At 41.8% G+C, this 20656-nt stretch overlaps 1 protein-coding gene across 1 annotated transcript; it reads right to left on the bottom strand.

The window, feature by feature from the left end:
* Positions 1-11514: 11514 nt before the first annotated feature.
* LOC147456994 (uncharacterized) lies at positions 11515-14781 on the bottom strand. The gene is made up of 4 exons (XM_086513491.1): positions 14182-14781; positions 12602-13969; positions 12108-12515; positions 11515-11726 (listed from the first exon to the last, which is right to left on the bottom strand). The coding sequence occupies exons 1-4, from the start codon at positions 14197-14199 to the stop codon at positions 11640-11642; spliced, it is 1881 nt and encodes a 626-aa protein (XP_086369617.1). The 5' UTR covers positions 14200-14781; the 3' UTR covers positions 11515-11639.
* Between the last annotated feature and the right edge of the window lie 5875 nt (positions 14782-20656).

Genomic DNA, 20656 nt, shown 5'->3' with positions numbered 1-20656 from the left:
AACTCCTCATCATCCATACCTGCATTAAACACACGAATATTTAAACTTAATATTGAATGAATAGAGTACACAATGACGCAAAGACCATTAAATACAATGACGTAATGACTCTTGCTTTGCATCCTCATATTGTGAAATCCACTTTTGCATCACTGGATTGTGAAGCATGCAAAATCGGTTGATTTTAGCCTCTAGATCTTCCGTCATCTTCTTCTCAACACCGAGATTGCACATGACAATCCCAGATATGCGCTCATCATCTATGGTTCACCATAGCATGTCCCGGGCTTTATCAAATCCGTCTAGCCACTCTCCAATGTACACTAGGGACTCTGATACCAACCAACCTTCTGCCATGCTACCCTCCGGACGTGCCTTTTGACGCACATATCCCTTAAGCGTTTTCATGAAACGTTCTAAGAAGAACATCCATCTGGAATGAACTGTGCCAGCTATTTCCACCTCACCAACTATGTGAACAAAAAGATGCACCTGAATGGTTAGCATGGTAGTAGGAAAATGTTTCTCAAACATGCACACAAGCTCCGCAGCATTTAGTTTGGCGAATGGTATGGAGTCTACGTTGATCTCCTTTTGTGAGATCCATTGCACCAGCTTTGCAAGTTTGTAGATTGTGTTACGGATGTCGAGAGACAAACATCCCTCAATGGCAACCGGTAAAATAAACTGTAAAGTATGTGCAGCAATGATATTAAAGTCCACATTTTATGCAATGATATTAAAGTCCACTATGAACGTACCTGACACATTTTATGCCAATCGTGTGACTTCAAACCGGTAAGCTTTCCTTCTTTAGTAAAACACGTTCGGAGCGAGTGCATTACGCCAATGGGGGTCCGCAAAGATCGAATGGTCTCTTTTACTTTGCGTTCTTGGGCTCCTGTGAAAATCCATGGTGCTTTAGGGAGTTTTATCGATCCATCAGACGCTGTTTGCGGCCAATATTGCTCCATACGATCCACATTTCTAAGGTCAACTCTGGCTCCCAAAGTATCTTTCTTGCCGTCAGATGGTCCCATAGTAGATTACCCACATTCTTGAATATGTGCATTGGATCGAGCAAGTGATTGATCATGAGTCCGGGCCAGTATGGTAACTCATACCATAGAGATAGTCTCTTCATCCCTGGAGGCAATCCGTCATCGCACATCTCCTTCTGCTCTAACCATGCTTGTGCAGACATCCTTGGTGGCTCTCTTCCCAAAAAGCCGTCGCGTAACACATGATTCTCTGGAAGATACGCTTGATGACCTTTGTAGATTTGCTTCTTCAGTGAGGGCACCCTACGTGCATTCAGTCTAGGTCCACATGTGACACATGATCTGTATCCGCTTGTTTAAAGCCCTGTATGTATACACATGATAATAGATCAACTATGGGAAAAAACAAGATTTACAGTGTCTGAGTGAGGAGTGTCAATAGATCACCTGAGCATTCTGTTAGCCCGAGATAGTCATGCATGGTCCACATTAGAATGCCTCTGATCAAAGCATTCCGTCGTCCTGTGTGTTGGCTCATATCCACCAGCTCTATGCCAATCCACAATTGTTGTAGCTCTTCCAATAGTGGACGAAGATACACATCCATATTCTCCACTTTATATCGCCCTGGCACAATCAAGCTTAGCCATAGGTGCCCCTTCTTCGTAGTCAACCACGGGGGAATGTTGTAGTTGACGATGACAACGGGCCATACACTGTAAGATGTTGATCTTTGACCAAATGGATTTACGCCATCCATAGCCAGGCCTAAGCGCAAATTTCGAGCTTCCTTGGCAAAATCCGACCATGTTTCATCTATATGTTTCCAGGCTGCGCAATCTGCAGGAATTCGTAGCACACCATCCGAAGATTTATTCTCCTCATGCCATGATGCTAGGGCGGCCATGGACTTACATTCGAAGAAATGCTTGATGCGAGAAAGCAGAGGAAAATGTCGCAAAACCTTTTGTGGAATTTTTGTCCCGTGGAGATCTACTCGATATCTTTCGGAATCACATTTCGGACACTTCTCCATGTCTATGTATTCCCCTCTGAAAAGAATGCAGTCATTAGGACAAGCGTGGATAGAATTGTAATCCATCCCCAAGTTTCGCAAAATCTTTCTTGCTTCATCTCGGGAATGTGGCATCACATTGTTAGCTGGTAGTATGTGCTCTTTAAGCAATCTACACAACATAAAAATACGATATAGTCGTGTAAAAATCTATCAGATCCTTATACATTTAGAGTTTTATTAAAGTAAACTAATTGTAATAGATCACCTGAAAAGCGTTGTGATGCTAGTGTCACTCCATCCAAACTTTGCCTGCATGTTGAGAAGAACCAGGAGTGCTTTCAATCTAGACATACGTGCTCCATTATACAATGGCATATCTGCTTCACTTTTCATATCATCATAGATAAGCCTTTCTGAATCCATGATCGTCTCGATCATTTCATCAATCTCGGGCTCAAACATTGCCTCGTTGGAAATGTGCTATGCATGATCATCCCCCGAGCTATCAGAGGCTACATCTTGTGGCCTCACATATGCTGCTTGACCAAAGCGCCTGCGACACGTCTATTGGGTTGCAAGATTGCTGCTTGTTGGCCAGCATCAGAGTCCAATGAGTTATAATTGGCAACAACTCGATTTATAATAGATGGATCGAGCTCGCCAAATTTGCGAACGTGCTGCAAAGAAACACGTCTTGTCGCACAGCATGCTTGCATTGATTACAAGGACATAAGACCCTCGTTGAGAGATAGGTGTTTCGGTTGGACGGTCCCACATCCTCGTCACTACTCATAATGAGGATAAAAATCTGATAACCTGGACAACAAATTTAATATTCTATTGGCATTCTTCATCTTATCTCTCTCTCTCTCTCTCTCTCTCTCTCTCTCTCTCTCTCTCTCTCTCTCTCTCTCTCTCTCTCTCTCTCTCTACCTCACATTCTCTAGTCATGTCCAATCCCCGCACACCTCGGTCTAGAGGTGCACGGAGATCAGAAACACCGGGTTATAATCTCGTCTTTATTGGTCAATACCTATATTTGTGGGTACAAGAAATCTATAGACCCACGTCTACATGATACTGCATGTAGTGGAAAAAACCCCTTTGCCTCTTCTCTAGCTATAGCACTTCACAACATCTTAACATCTTTTCACAGTAGATCTTTTCACTGTTCGTCTAACTCTAAACGCTAAACCGTAAGTAATTCTTGCGTGGACTCGATCTAACGTAAATAACCGTAAATCTAAATAAACGTAAATCTAGCTAAAAATAAACCTAAATATAATTTAACGTAAGTCTACATCTAACCTAATCTTTAACGTCTTTTGGGATAGTTTCCTACGACGTTAAAACTCTCTTCTTCTTGTGTATGTGTGTGTGTGTGTGTGTGTGTGGGCAAACCTAAATAAACCTAAGTCTAATCTAATATAACATAAATCTAAATCTAACGTAAATTATGTTATATTAAAAACAAAGAACTAAACTAACAGGGATTATAAGAACCTTAAAACTGATTTAATACATAATTTTTCACATAACTCGGCAAGAGTTCACATTCTCATCACTAAAGATGTGAGAGTTAACTTCCGGCGGTGACGCTGCCTCATCCCCATCCACATCTGACGACAGCAATTGGCCCTTTGGACCGTTCTTGCTCTTGTTACTAACTTTGAAGTTGCTGTTGAATGACTAGAGGTTGTCTAGATGGTCATTGTCGGGGATGTAGTGACTCTTGCCGCCCAGAAGATCCACCTTCTTCCCTATCTTCTGAAGACATTTCACCAGTACTTTTGGATCGTCGGAGCCCACCATGAGTGAAGGCAGCAATACCCTACATTCCATTGAGGGCTTTCTTCACCCGCTTCATGCAGGCATCGCAGTCTATGGAGACCTAAATGTAATCTAATATAACGTAAATCTAAATCTAGCGTAAATAAACGTAAATCTAACTAAAAATAAACCTAAATCTAATCTAATTTAACTTAAATAAACCTAAATCTAATTTAACGTAAGTCTACATCTAACCTGATCTTTAACGTCTTTTAGGATAGTTTCCTACGACGTTATAACTCTCTTCTTCTTGTGTGTGTGCGCATGTGTGGATGTGTGTGCTAATAAAAAGAGATAAATGGTATAACCTTTCTATCACCCATGCCAAGTATGATAGATTGGTTATGCCATTTCCCTCTTGAATAATAGGTCTTGAGTTCAACTCCTCGTCGGCTAGATCTTTAGGTCTTTTAATTTTAATTAGTTTCCTACGACGTTAAATTATTTTCTCTCTCTTTCTCTCTCAATGTGTGTGTGTTTTTTTGTTTATGCATGTTTTCTCTCTCTTTTCCTCTCTCAATGTGTGCGTTTTTTGTTTATGCATGTTCTCTCTCTCTTTTCCTCTCTCAATGTGTGCGTTTTTTGTTTATGCATGCTCTCTCTCTCTCTCTCTTTTCCTCTCTCAATGTGTGTGTGCATTCTTTGTTTATGTATGTGTGTGTGCATTTTTGTTTATGTTTGTACTCTTTCTCTCTCTCTCTCTCTCTCTCTCTCTCTCAAAAACACTATGTGTGTGTGTGTGTGTGAGAGAGAGAGAGAGAGGGAGAGAGAAAGAGGGGAAGGGAACATGAGAGTGAGGAGAGGGAAGGAGCATACCTGGCTCTCCTTCCTCTCCTCGTGTGTGTGTGTGTGTGTGTGTGTGTGTGTGGAGAATAAAGAGAGAGAGAGAGAGAGGGAGAGCGTTACCTGCTCCTTGCTTGAGGGCGCCGAAAAACTCAGATCTGAGATCTGAGTTTTTGGGCGCTCTTTGTTATTTTTTTTAGCTCAGCCGGCATCGCTATGAGCGTCGCAAATTTACTTGTAAATTTGCGACGCTCATAGCGACGCCGGGAATTTTTTTTTTTGAGCGTCGCTGTGTGAGCGTCGCTAATATGAATAGCCTCTTGTAGTGGGAGCCCACATATGTTTCATAACACACTCATGCGTTGAGAAGATGGCTCTCACAGTGGCTGGGGTGTCAGGTTTTCGGATCAGATTGACAAACCATCAAAAGTGGAGGTATATGATGCAAAGGCAGTGGTTGATTTTCATGTGATGCCAGCAGGGTTGGGAGCCTATCCTATTATACTGGGCAGACCATGGTTATGTGCAGTGGGAGCTGTTCAAGATTGGCGACATGGTACGATTAGCCTCTATGGAAAGACAGGTACCAAGAAGCTTTATAATATGGACACAAGGAAACGATTAGAGGAGCTTTATGAAGATGAGGATGAGTCTAGTGATGAAGACTCTTCCACGGTGACAGATAAGAATAGTGATAGCACTACCAGAAGTGATGAGGATGCTGATGTTGCATTTCTTTTGATGGACAAAGAAATACAGGAGTTTGGTTTAGTTGCATTTGCGAATGAGGTTGAAGATGAAAGTGAAGGGCCTTATGAAGTGATTGAAGGGCTGATGCAAACCAAGGTTGAGTTGTCAAAGAAGCAGGAATTGATGACACAAATGATCAGTGGAGACCTCTCAGCTATGGAGAAGGATATATATTTGCATATGCTGGCTAGTTTTCCTGATTTGTTCATTACTTCATATGAAGAGATCAGAGGGTTCAAGGGTGAAGAGATGCATATAGAGCTGAAAGAAGGTGCTAAGCCAGTGCGGCAAAGGCTAAGAAGGATGGGTCAAGAGCAAATGGAAGCCTTGTGAGAAGAGGTGGACAAGCTGTTGAAGGCAGGGTTCATAGTCCCTGTGGAGACCACAGAATGGGTGAGTCCAGTAGTAGTCAGTCCAAAGAAGGATGGGACGTGGAGAATTTGTGTAGATTTTAAACCCTTAAACGCAGCCACTAAGAAGAACCCATATCCTCTGCCATTCATTGATCAGATCTTGGATTCAGTGGCAGGTTATGAGAGGTACAGTGTGTGTGATGGTTTTTCAGGCTATTTTCAATTGAAGATTGCTCTTAAAGACCGCACAAAGACCACTTTTATTACGCCATGGGGCTGCTATTGCTACACAGTATTGCCATTTGGGTTGTCAAATGGACCTTCCTTCTATCAAGAGAGAGCAAATTGGGTGTTGGAACCATTCATTGGTAGTTGTGTTAAAGCTTTTATGGATGACTTCTGTGTTTATAGCAGTAGGGTTGAACACCATGAGAAGCTGCAGATGGTATTGGCTCGATATGATGAATGTGGAGGACAACTACATCCAAAGAAATGTCATCTAGCACAGCCAAGGGTGAAGTTATTGGGCCATATGGTGTCAGAAAATGGCATTGAGGCTGATCCAGATAAGGTTAAGTCTATTATTCTTCTTCCATCACCTATGAGTACGAAGCAATTGGCAACTTTTATACACAAAGTGAAGTACATGGCACGGTTTATTCCATTGTCTTCGCAGCTTCTTTATCCATTACAGCAAGTGGCAAAGCATGATCCATTGCAATGGGATGACAAGTGTGAAGAAGTGTTTCAAGAGGTGAAAGAGGTGTTAGGGGGGTTGTCAGCCATGCAGGCTCCTGATTGGGAGAAAGTGTTTTATGTAAATCCATCAGTAGGGGATGATGCCATTGGAGCCATGCTATTGCAAAAGGGGAAGGGCAGCCATTATATGAGGCCAGTGTATTGTGCAAGCCGAGTGAAGTTGGTAGCGGAGAGAAAGTTCTCGGAAGTAGAGCTAGTGATGGCCAGTGTAATATTTGCTTGTCGACGATTTCATCATTACTTGCTACCACGGCCTTTTGTTTTCTTGACGAGTTATGCCTTTTTGCCACAGTTAATTAATGGTACTAACATGTCAAATGTGGTGAAGAAATGGGTAATTGAGCTGCAAGAGTTTGAGTTCTCTTTTCTAGTGGAAGATAGTACAAGGGCTACCCTAGCTGATTTGTTGACCTACAAGGAGAATCCCCTTATTGTTAAGGAAAAGGTGGTGAGAAAGGTAGTTGAAGAAGTGCCACAGATCAGCAATGTACATGTGTTGTTCTTTGATGGCTCATACAGAAAGAGCCATGATGCAGCTTCAAGGGGTATAGCACTTTATGATCCAGAGGGGAAGCTAGTATGCAAGAGAGGGTTCAAATTGGATGCTCATAGTAACAATGAGGCTGAATATGCTACTCTGGAAGCCGGATTACACATTTGTTTGAAGCATGGGGTTCGAAGGTTGAGCATAAAAGGTGATGCCTTGTTAGTGGTGAAGCAAGTGCTGGGTGTGTGGAAGAGCAAGAACAGCTCATTGAAGGAAATGTGTTTCAGAATTAAAGGCCTGTAAAAAAAGTTTGAAGCATGGAGCATCAGACACATTGAACGTGCTCTAAATGGGGAGGCACATAAAGCAGCTCAAGGCATGATTGGGGAGCTATTTGTGTTGAGGACCAACTTACCTCTTTACCATGGTCGGCAAAGTTTGGCTCAAGAAGAGGAGTTTTTGCTAACAGGACTCATTCCAAAGGAGATTCAGAAGTCTAAGAAGTATGGCTTTGTGCGTAGAGCATACAGGTACAAATTGATTTGTGATGTCTTATACATGAAAGGGGTTGATCTCGTGTTGAGACGTGTACCTTGGCGGGAGGAGCTTTACAGAGTGTTGGAAGAGTATCATGAAGGCGCATGTGGTGGCCATTTTGCTCTAAAGATCACCTTGCATAAGATTTTGCAAGAGGGGTATGTATGGCCTAGTTTGCACAAGGATGTTCACCATTGGTGTAGGTCTTGCAATAGATGTCAAGCATTTGGGAAGAGAGTGTTGAAGCCAGAGCTACGAAAAACCATTATGGCGTTTGATGTGTTTGAAAAGTGGGGGATTGATGCAATAGGCCCGTTACCTATCACAAGCAGGGGCAAAAGCTATATCTTGACGGCAGTGGACTATCTCTCTAGATGGGCAGAGGCTATAGCAGTAAAACAAATCACTGCAAAGGATGTGGAAAAATTTGTGTATGATGAAATATGTTGCAAGTTTGGGGTGCCATTACAGCTACTTTCAGATAAGGGGCCAGGATTTAGAGCTAAACTGCTAGACTTCTTATTCACAAAGATGAAGATTAGGCACCAGCATACCACTCCTTATTACCCGCAGTGTAATGGCTTAAATGAAAGATTCAATGGTGAGTTGGTACAAATTCTTTCTAAAGTGACAGAGCACCAAGGAAAGAATTGGGATTTGGAATTGCCTAGTGCATTATGGGCTTACCGTACTTCTGTGAAGACAGGTACAGGGTTTAATCCATTTCATTTGGTGTATGGAAAGGAAGCACTATTGCCTGTGGAGGTAGAGTTGCCTGCGGTCAAGATGTTAGAGAAGTTGCTTGGGCCGCCTAGTGATGCATTCAAAGAGAGGCTCTTGTAGTTACAAGAGGTCCAGTTGGATAGGATGAGCGCATTGGAGCATTATGGGCAGATGCAGGATAAGGATTTGGCAAAGATAAATGAAAAGGTCAAAAGTAATAGTATCAAGAAACATGACTTGGTTTTGCGCTACAACAGTAAGCTGGACAACACCTTCCAAAAGAAGTTTCAAATTAAGTGGGAAGGCCCTTTCAAGGTAGTGGAGTGTTTTCCAAATGGCACATATCAGCTGGCTAACCTGGATGGTGTTCTACATAAGTCAAGGGTAAATGGATTGCGTCTTAAATTGTATCATGCTAGAGTGATGATGGTGGAGCAAGATGAGCTGTCTGTGGATAAAGCAGTGTTGGTGAGGGATGAGGAGACCTGTGATGCGGCGAGTCTCATAACTCTCTTTGCTGTTGCTGATCATGAATGATCTAGCAGGCTAGGGGATGGGCAAATTATGTCAGGAGTTTTTTGGAACAAGGGATTGCGCATATGTACATACACATGCATGGTGCATCGAATAAAGGATTGCCCAATTTCCATAGCTAGGTGGTTACGTGGGGCCCACATGTGTACAGGTAGGACATGGTGTACATAGTGCATCGATTTTCACTATTACCAGTTGCACTGTGTTTTTTTTACAATAAGGAGTTAGTAGCGCGTAAAAATTCTCGAGGAAGCTATCCACGGGCCGACGACATGAGGTAAGCAGGTGCGTCAGATGGCATCTAGTGGCGTCAGGAGGGCGAACGGGGTCAATATTTGCACGTGGATGAATACGGACACAAAGTGGTGTTTTCTTGTGAGAGTTATGCAGAAAGGTCATCATTAGGACCACTTTTTGGGGCCACTTCACGTGGTTGCGAGACGCATTATTGAAAAGAAATGAGTGCCAGGTGTACGTGCGCATGGATGCAGCAGGGTGACAACTATGCACTGCGAGGTCAGTTTTTGGCATGTTCGGGGTCCGTTTGAGGTCATCTAAAAGGCCAAGGGTGCCCAACTAAAAAAGCTAAGTGTGGGAACTGAAAAGATAGAGAGAAGACCAGATAAAACGTGGAGAAGAGAGGAGGAACAGCCGCAACTGTGTTTTTGCTCATTTTGGAGTCTGTTTTGGCCGTAAACTGCTCATCCGAGGTCGGATTTAAGCACTTTGACATCGTAGATTGGGGTTTTGGGCCGTTCCGGATGCGATGGCGCTGTCCATTTTGCCAAATTCCTCACTCTTTTTTGCTGTTTTTGTTGTGTAAGTTTCTCCTATGAGCGAAGCTTCCGCTCCAGTTTCTGATTGTATCTGGCTTATTTTACCCATATTGTGTGAGCTATTTGTCCCATTGGTGTTGGCACAAGCTCAATTGTATCTAATTATCAGAAATTCCCCTCTTTTGAGCTGAGTTTTTTGTGTGTGTGTGTGTGTGTGTGTGTGTGTGTCTGTGTGGAGTGGGCAAGTGGATAGTCTCTCTCCTCTCGCTCCATCGGTGTGTTCCCTATCTCGGCCAGGTGGATTGTGTAAGCCGAGTGGTGCCCCATAGTGTGTGTGTGTATCTTCCCAAGAGTGTGTGTCGGGTCGTTATAGAGGCGCTGTGTGTGTTTTCATCCCGCTCACAACGTTTACAATTTGGGAAAAGGGAATCTAAAATGGTGTTATGTGATTAATTTAATGATAAAGTATCTATCATTTATTGGTACAAGTTTTCATGAAAAATAACAAATGCTTTGTATTTTCTAAGGAAATAGAAAGAATTACACGTATTTTCATGTTTTGGCTTCAAATTGTTTCACGATAATTAATGCTTGAGATAATAACGATCGTTATAATCTCTCTCCCGTTCTAACATCCACCTTCACACATTTTCTTCCATTGTTGTTCTAAAGATTTATGAGTGCAGGTAGCATTTTTTATTATGCGTAGTGCAAGAGTGCTTCTACTATTGAAAACTGCTTTCAAGAAGCGCTCCTTTATTGTGCTCCTTGTTGAACACCTCTACATAGCAAGAGAGCTCGTTGCCACCACTATGTAGAGCCTTTGAGAATATGCGACGAATGTAAAGATGTAGTCACTTGGGTGAAATGCGTGTTCAATATTCGGGAAGAAGAGTGCATACCTCTTATATTTTGTGCATGATGCGTGTTTTACTTGCGGCCCAGCATTGTGAAAGAGCGGTCACATGCCTTACACAACCTAATTTATCCAAATAGCCGTCGTCTCATGTTTTGATATCATTTTTTCTCCATTTTTTTGAAATTTAAAATCATGCTTTAACTTTTTTTCTCACAAGCAAAACACAGGGAAATACTCGTATTTGAATGTTTTAGTGTCAAAGCGGGGGTTGGCAATAAGAATGGTAATAGGGGTAGAAATAACCGCGGTAATATACGCCGTAATAAACATAGTAGTACCTATGGTAATATTTAAAGTGCATAAAAAGTCCTCCCAGTCCCCTCTCTCTTCTTTGGCTAGCCCATTTTGGACTCTGATCCGTCTCGACAAACCGCGGTAAATTAAGGCCACTAAAAACGTTTTCAAAGTTTCATAGTGTAATCTATTCATAATCTCTCTCTCTTTCTCTAAGTTTACAAACATGTTCTTTCCAATGCCTTCCTTCCATACAATGATCTGAGCTTTGCAATTAAGCCTTCAATATACATTGATAGTGCAGCCTCTTTTTCCATACATTGATAAAACTTGATAACTAATTCGGTGGATGAAAGAATATAATTTTGGGTAATTTATGTTGATGTTTTGTGGTATATTATATCCTATTTTATAGGTTCATGTGTGATATAGGATGTCATAATGTCCTTGATTTGTTATTGATTTTTAGTAAGTACTTTGTATATTTTGTGTTGTAAAATATTTCTTTCTTAATTAAAGGGATTTGCATGACTAATATTGTTTCATAGAATCTAGATATTTGACTACACATGCCTTTGTTGCATTGTTTTGGTCGATCATTGTGAATGGTTTAGAACACCCTTCTAGATAGGATTCTTTTTTAACATATGCATGGATACACAAATGTAACATAGCTTGTAGGTAGCGTAGTGCTAGACAGTTCTTCGACTTAAAATATAACTAGCAATCAGACAATCAAATATCAAGAGACAAGTCACGATGGTAAATGCACTATCCTAGCTTACAAACTAACTATATAATTAAAAAAAAGCTTTCGCAGAGCCGTTATTGTCAACTAGAAATGATTTCTTGCTTCTTTGTAAGACATAGATCCCAAATTTATAGTCATTCATCATGACTAATAAGGGTACATGGTGGCAATGCATTTACATGCATTACAACTTTCTGGCATGAATGTCTTTGAAAATTTGTTGGCCAACATCTGCAAGGTCGTCCACGCTTAGGCGGCACTCAATTCCAATCTAATTTCAAAAAAAAGATTGAGTTAGATATTATTGTAGTGAAAGAGGAAATGGAATTATAACTAACTGCAAAACTAGGCCTTCAAAAGGACTCAGAATGTCTACATCGGCGGGTAAGCTTAACTTCAGTCATATTTATAACTACTTTTACATATGCTTATGGCTACTAGATGTGTACATGTATACGTTGTGCAATATTTGTATGTGTACATACATATACATATGTCTATTAGATGTGTATATGCATAAAAGATAACATATGGTACACTATACATATCTACATTCTGTGTTTATGCATTAGATATTTTGCATGAGATAATTTTTGCATGCTATCATCATTCGTGTCATGGATGCATATTAGAATCAATTCAAAGAGCATACTTTGAGTGTGAAAGTATAAAGAACTGATTGCTGTAGAGTTGTTATGTTGAGATGGAGGATCTCAAGATTCATGCACTCAAGGGCTGCTATGAGGTGGAGCAATTGGCCACGTGTTGATTTGTGAGAGAGGGTGCGCAATATTACGTGCGCACCACCGGCAAGCTTCACCTCCACATCAGCCAAAGGAGAGCGTGAAGTGGCCACTAGCTCTTGTGTGGTGCCACGTGGACTATGTTGGTGGACAATGCTACCACGTGGGCTTGGTCCCCCGCTTTCACCTGATACACGTGGACTAATTGCCTCTGCGACATAAGCCCGTCGACGCTTCTGTGTCTCTAAGGAGTTTAGCAGTTGTTGGAGCTCTTTTAAAAACTCCACCACTCCACCTATTATTGATGCTTGGTCATTCTGTAACACAAAATCATAATACATTGTTAAATTTGTGAAAACAATATTGGCAAAGCAATTCTATATCTTAGCCAAGCTTGGCTTACCCGTTGGACGTAAGAGGCGGGCATGAGGGAACGAAGAATGGCCAGGTGCTCGTTCATTTGTTTGCGCCGGTTCCTCTCCACGCTAATATGAGTCGTGTTTCTGTTGCTGGCTAGTCCCTGCTCGCTCGCTGCTGCAGGCGTTGCAGTACTGGGCTCTTCCACAATATTATACGCACCCGCCGCTTCTGGGCTGTCGACACGTGCCCTCTTCTGCCCTTTCTCACCCAATGAGCCCTCGGCAAGTGGCTCTCTAATCGGCCCGGCCCCAACTAATGACCTTCCCACACGTGCCCCTGAGCCCTCTACATGCAGCCTCTTGCTCCTATCATATTGACTCTGCCCGGCAGCCAGCTTCAATAAATTAGAGCTGCTGCTATGTGTAGTGATATTAAGGTTAGCACGAGTACTCTTGTCAGTACTCCCTCCCTGCTTAAGCCTTGCAATACTATTATAACTAGTCTTATCACTCTTCTTGCTACAATGAGAGCTATTCTCAACAATTATATTATGCCTTGCACCAACCTTTCTAGTCTTCATCAATGGCTTATGTTCCTCATCAATATGAGGCTTGACACTGCTCCTTGCCTCAAAAGCCCCCTTTGCATCCCACTTCATGTTCACTATATCTTCATCTTCATTCAATATACAAGGCTTAGCACTGCTACTGCTCTGCACCTTGTCGACCATGGGAGTATCATAGTCATAAAACCTCATGGGGCTACTGCATGAGCTCACCTCATTCAACCTGTGATCTGAGTCCACCCTGCCCTCTCCAGCCTGGCTTAAAACCAGCGTCTCCGAGGAATAATATGATGGTTGCCTTGGACCGGTAAATTGCTGCATCGACCTCTCTAGATTCCGGCGAATCTCCTTGTGCTTGAACGTCTCATCAACTTGACTGTTAGTAATGCTCGTCTCTGGTTCTTGCTCCAATAAAGGGAGCTTGAAATTATGATGATGCATATCAGGAGAGCTAGAAAAGGCTAATTGTGTTGAAGACGTCACTGGCATGGAATTCAAATCAGAGACATCAGGAATGAGAATGTTGTAAGGAGGAGGATGCTGTTGATTGATCATCTGCATCTCATTGTGGTTAACAGTTTCCATCGCCTTGCTTCCACTCGAGTATAAAAGGATGTCCAGAAAACTTTCTTTCTCATTTTTGAGGCGATGAGCTGTATGTTGGGAGGATGAGCTGACCACTGCAGGAGGTGCCGTTGTATAGCTTGTATGTGAGTACTCACTGTTTACAATGTCGCAGAGAATGTCCATAGCTGAAGGTGTAGACGTGGCCATAATGTCGCCAGCGTCATCGGCTGCTACTTGGTGAAGCTCAAAGAAGGGAAAAGGAGTTCTGCAGGCTGGATGCTGCAAACAGTCCAACACTCAATGATCAGCTTCAGCAGAGTAATTAGTAGTGTCAGCAGTGTAATTAATATTAATGTCAGCATATATTAATATAATTGATTTTCAGGTTGTAGGAGATAACTGCATCACAAAGATTTCATGAGCTAAGGTCAGACTTTGTACTTCAGATGAACAAAAGACTGCAAATTAGAGCTGTGGTTTGAACGTCTTACGTTTGAACTTGGCTCCATATTGTCTTCTTGTCTTTAGAGAGACACGAGCAGGCTGCTATATTTTCAAGGTGAGATGCTCTCTTCCGCAAGAGCTTTGCATGAGAAGGAAAGACTGAAGCTGCATGATTTTAAAAAAAGGGGCAGTGTCGGTAATGCCACGATCACAACCATACAACTGAATAATGGTAGTCACTACTATAAGAGAGCGTATAATAGCTAGCTAGACTCAGACAAGGTACTGTAAGCAAGGATCACCATATCTTGTTCTTCAGAAATGTAGAAGAATGACGGACGACACCTTAATTAATAATGAGGTGTAGGGTTTGTTAGTAATACGCCTAGAGTACTGCATGCAGGCATGCGAAGAGGCCCGGGCTACTTATTGTTGTTATCAAGCTAGACGCTGTGGCTCGATCTTCTAGCATGGTGAGCGTGATGATATTATCTAGTAGCTGGTAGCACGGGTAGATAGCTAGGATAGTTATATAGACGAACTCTCTGCGCGCATTTATAAGAGCTGGGGCTTGAAGTGGGGAGAGCTACTGGTCGTGACCAATACGCGTTCTTATATTGCGTGTGTTTCTTATGATAGCCTGCGTAGGGGTCTCCCTCCGCTCTCTCATCGTGGAGACAAAAAGGGTATCCCCCGCGCCTCTTTTTGTTGCTTCCCAACTCTCTTCCTCGTCTCACGCCGCCATAGCAATTCAGTCTAGTAAAAGTAAAAGTAATCTTTGTCACGCTGTACCTGCTCACAACGATTTCCTCTCTCGCATCTTCCACGGACCACGATACGCTTGTCCACCTGCTTGTCCCTCCTTCCTGCCTACAGGCTACAAGTCTGCTGGTCTACCACTTGACGGTATAGCCTGACTGCATGCTTTAGTCAGAGAGAGAGAGAGAGAGAGGGCCCTTATAATAACCGCTTTACCGGGAATCTTTCCAAATCAAAGCAGGGAAATGTACTTATAGGGGGTCTAAATTCTAATGACGAAAAGTCAGGCCAAATCTGCAGCAAAATCAACGATTTTGGAAACGTATGAGGCCGTGCTCTGAGGGCTTCTTTAAGTGAGGTAAGCTGGGACAAAAGGGGGAGGGGCGGTCTAGAATTGAAGAGACTGAGGAATCTTTTAGTCCCATGCATGCACCTCAATCTATATATTGTGTGCATTGGATAGTTTGGCAAGGTAAAGCACAGTAAGGCATGAATCTCTTCTGCCAAAGATGCCTTGTGTCCCCTGTGTACTTGTGTGAAGCTACTTATGAAATGGTCGATGCCCATTGGCATTGGCCTGCATTGTGCTGGTTTTTCTTGAAAGCCGTTGGGAAATGGCCGCTTTCCTTGCAAATTAAAGTTGCAATTAGTTGCAAGAGGCCTTACAATCTTAGAAGCAACGATACTATATTGTCCGTAGCACCCCGTGGCAGCTGGCTGATATTGATTGGAGGAACCTTTTATTTTAGTAAAAGGAACCTTCTATTTTATTAAGGGGGGACACCCACGACACTAAGTGACACATAACATTAAAAAGGGGGGGGGGGTTAAGAGGATCGACGACGCGGAAGTGGATGCGAGGAGCTCGAGGCAGATTAAACCCGGACGCGCGATAAGTCAACGCGAAAAGGAACCCGGGCGGCGACTCGATTTGAACTAAAGGCCTCGTCGCTCAAATTGTGACGCATGAGGTAACCATCCCACCCGCGCGCACATGTTGTACCCATGGCCCGGATTTTTGGGGTTTTATTATTAAAACATAGACGCTATCCGAATTTAATATGTGGCCGAGTTTAATCTATGATCGGGTTTAGTTTTTAAGTGTCCATCTACGACTACAACCTCTCCGATTTTCATGCGCGCACTTCTCTGCCCTCGATCCCCTTCCCCCCCCTTCTTTAATACTATGTGTTATTTAGTCCTGAGGGACGCCCACATTCCGCTGAGGGACGCCCACATTCCGCTGTTAAACCTTCGATATATTATTCGCTCCGAGATGCTCTCATCAGCTATAGTAGTATAGCGGCTAGCCTATCCCGGATTCCCAAACAGCAAGTATATTATGCTCTAACTCTAAGTAAGCCTTGGATTAGCACTAAGAATATTCCAATTAATGAGGTACATTTATATTCTTGTATAATAAACGATCCCGGCGATCACGCAGATATAGGCAGTGCATGTACATATATAGTACGCGATATATATAGCCCTCAATTATTAATGCATCAAATTTCAAAGCCCATGACGGCCGTCTACACGAGCGTCTGAAAAGTGAGATAGATACATGCGCCGCTGCATCAGCCAATCAAACTATTTTTACTACATGCAAAATATTCTATGTCCGATCTAGCAAAACAACTTGTTTTTTTAGTTATTTTAAATGAATTTTCAATTTCAAAAGATGCAATTGGATTTCTATAGCTTTCAACTTTCAAGCTGCCCGCGCCCGTGTGCAGTATAAAGACCAAAGAGGTTAATGTGATTGAGAAAGGTGTCTTTTGGTTTTACTTGCACGACAAACCTGTACATTTTCTAGGGAAGTGAGAATTGAGCATATTTGTGGTAACTAATTGCAATTCACATAAACAACCATCCCTCCATTCCAATTTTCTTTGCGCTTCACGCGCGCACCGGCATTCTCCAACACGCACAAACACTATCCAAACAAATCTTTTTCATTGGTCCTTCTAGACTTCTAGTGTCGACCACCTTTGCATACTAAGGGTGTAAAATGCACATAACGGGAGAGCACTTCAGACTTGTAGCACACTTCTTATCTCGAATTCAAAACCAACCTTTCTCAAACCTATCCGATTTTATGTCAATGTTAAGTCCATGTATATGTCAAGCTACCCCTGATGTAACTTTTTTTTTGCTCTTCTAATACAAATTCCTCGCGCTTATGGCTATAAAAATTAAAAAACCCCGGAACGTTCAAGGGATTAATTCTTCCCAATGTTTTCTCTTTTCACTTTTGTACAAAGCAAGCATTGATCTTCTATGCCTATGAGATTGACTCTATACCCCTTTTGTTTGTTCCCATCACAAACTATTAGCTGCAGAGCACTTTCCATCCTTTTGAGTATGACGTTATTGAGAACACTTCTCATTTTCCCTTTGATTGCACACATGTTTACTCGCATAAGTTCTCCAAGAGGGAAGCATCATCTCCATAGGATACTCTAGCAAAGCTTAGTATTTGTGGCCTTTAACACTAGGTTGGTAACATAATGGGACATAAAATTCAAGGCTTGGAAAAAAAATTGCAATATCATAGAAGATCTACTCTTTTGGGAAATCCTTTATTGAGCTAAAAATTCAAGGATCATTAAATACGAGAATAATGTGCGACTTGTAAAATATCTCATATATTGACCATCCCATACTTCGAACTTGATGTTCCATTGCAGTTTACTCGAAAGAGGCATTTCTTGCCATCTATTGCATAGTGAGAAGACTTTGGGAATCTTACCTCCCAAGAGATACATTTTTCTGCAAATTTCTATGTGTTGATGATCAGAACTAATTTTTCTTTTAGACTCACGAGTGGGGACAAAGCATAAGGCACAAAAAAGTCACGTTTTTTCATTCCACAGACTTATCAATATAGTTATATTGCCACGCTGAATTTTGTCCATATAGACATGTTTCAGAAGATACAGTTTCCCCGGAGATTTATATGGGTTGGCGATCAAAACTAATCTTTCTTTTAGACTCACGAGTTTTTTTGGGGACATAGCATTAGTCAACCATTATGCAGACTTATTAATAAATTTATATTGCCACATTTAATTTTGTCAATATATACGTGCTATTTTGGATTGCTTTGGGCTTTTACATTCCTGAGGAGCCATAGAGCTTTTGTCAATAGCACAAAAAGGTTCTCCTTAAGGAGGATCATGGTCATGATGATGATGTACTAAAAACAACATATAGGAAAAATTTGAGTTCCCTATTATGAATTCTAAATCCTAAAGGTTATGATTAGATATTCCTACTAGCTACAAAGTTTACATAACTGGCCTAGGAAATTAGCAACCTTGATAAAACTATACTAGCTACTCTAGAATGGCTCTAATTCAAGCTAGTTTAAAAAAAAATCCATCCTTGTATAGTAAGCTACATTAGGTACTAGATGGCCCACAACTCAAGGAAGAATTAGCATGTGATCCCCACTCCCACCCTTATTTAGGTTGAGGATACAGAGAAAGAGAAGAACAGAAAGACGATGTGCAGAGAGTACAACCCCAAAGTGTATAGGATACGCACACACGATGGTGTTTATATAGAGGGGACCCACGGCTATATTTAGAGTAGCTTCACCTATAAGCTCAACAATTTATACATCAAATATTAAAGCATGGCCTATGTGTGTGTGCATAAGTAGCCATGAATGTTGTCTATGACCGTCTCAAAAGTGAGAGACATGACCTGTTGCACAATGGCAATGTTTAACATTCACTAAGCATTGAGTTAATTTTGTACAAGATATATGATAGCATCATAACAAACTATCTCCATTTGCAAGTCACAAATAAGGTAATATGCAAGATCCATTCCTCTCTCTCTTCCCTTTGCTCTAGCTCTCTCTAGTCCATTTTGTGTGTGTCCTGGTGTGAGGTTGCTTGTGTGTGTTTTTGTGGTGCATCTTCTTGGTTGTGACAAAATCTCTCTTGCGTCCTAGTTCGCATACTATAACTAGGTGGTGCCCCTATCTTGTTTGGATTTGGCTGTGGGTTTGTTGTTATGTTGTGCTTGTGGTTGCCCCAGCCCCAATTGAGCAGCACGGGAGCCTTGAGGGGTGTTTAGAGGTCACCTCTCTTGTTGCCCGCCTCAAACAACCTCACTATGTGGCACCACTTATAGAAGAGCTCCAAATCTTGTGGAGGGGGATCGATGTTGTTGATATTTTCCAACCAATCAGACGAAAAAATGTATATGTGCAAGGCATTCTCATGTGGACCATACACGATTGACCAGGCTTTGGTGAGTGTTCAGGTAAGTGCCTTTAAAACCCTCAGATACATGTTATTCTTGGCTATGCCAATGATTTTATATTTTAATTTTATAATTTTTCAGTTTTGAGTTACTCAAGCAATCATGCATGTCCAAAATGTGGTCCTCAACTTGGCTTTTGCCACTCTAATCATTTGAGTAGTATAGTTTACGAGGAGCATGGTAGATTTTTGTCTAAAGGACATGAGCAATGTGGACCAAACATATGCAAGCATGACATGCATCCACTGCAAGAGCTATTGGAAAAAAATGTGGCTAGAGAGAGGATATTTCATGCCACCCGGAATGAAAATACTTTCTATTTTCAATGAAATCTCGTACTGGAGTGACCCACTGAATAATCATTTGCTCGATTCAACACATCTTCAAGAATGTGGGGGAAATCATATGGAAAACCATCACTAGAAAAATGGAGAGCAAGGCCCAAAGAGATGACATACAGGCTATGGGTCGGATGCCAGAGATGTGGCCTCGACGTAAACCCAATGGAAAGTTTGCTATACCAAAAGGTCCATGGGTTTTAAGTGGTGCAAAAGAGCAAAAAGTAAAGAAGACTATATCTTCATTCAAGAATCCCACCGGGTGCATGCAATGTTTCAAAACATATTTTACAAGAGATGACAATCTTAGTGGTCTTAAGTCCCACGATTGGCACAAATTTTTACATTTTATCTTACCAATTTCCATAGAGGATTGTTTGATAGATGACGTTAGAAGAACAATTAATAAAATTAGTGAGTTGGTACATTGGATTAGTTCAAAAGAGATAAGAAAAGACAGCATCGATGTAGCATAGTTAAATGCTATTGAAGTAGTGTGTATGGTGGAGGATTACTTTCCAACAAACATTCTTACCATCCAAATGCATCTACTTGTGCATGTGGTCGATGAAGCTGCAATTGTTGGGGTAGTCCATAGCAGGTGGATATTCTTCTTAGAGTGATTCATGAAGACTTTAAAGGCCTTCATCTTCAAAGGGCTTGCCTCAAGGGTAGCATGGCCGAAGGATGGCTTGTACAATAGTCTCTTGTCCTCATCATTTAATTTTTGGGCTCATTTGATCCAGAGATGACCCAAATGTGGACTACTGAGGTCAACATCAACATGACAAGGGATGAGCTGCAGAGACAAGGCATCATTAGGAAGATGACAATGAGAGAAAATGTTATGAGATTTTGCCTTCACAACTCGAACATCATGCAAAAGTGGCTAGAGAGGTACGAAGGGAAAAAGCAACAATGCTGGACAGCTTACTTGCAATTCAAGTGCAACCGTGCCACTTGAAACCTTCTTTTTCTAGATCATCTTCAAAAATTGTCTGACTTTTCAACTGGCCATTGGTTAGATGCGACAATCTTAGAAGAAAAGAGGAATGGAGTGTTGATTACTGAAGAGGAAGAGGAGATGTCAAGGGGTTGCAATTGACATGTACATTTTCACAACTTTCTTTTCGAGCTCCACATGATC

This window comes from Adiantum capillus-veneris, chromosome 5 (assembly GCF_014529385.1).
Source record: "Adiantum capillus-veneris isolate H3 chromosome 5, ASM1452938v2, whole genome shotgun sequence".
Lineage (NCBI taxonomy): Eukaryota > Viridiplantae > Streptophyta > Polypodiopsida > Polypodiales > Pteridaceae > Adiantum > Adiantum capillus-veneris.
This window is presented reverse-complemented; position numbering and strand designations above follow the sequence as displayed.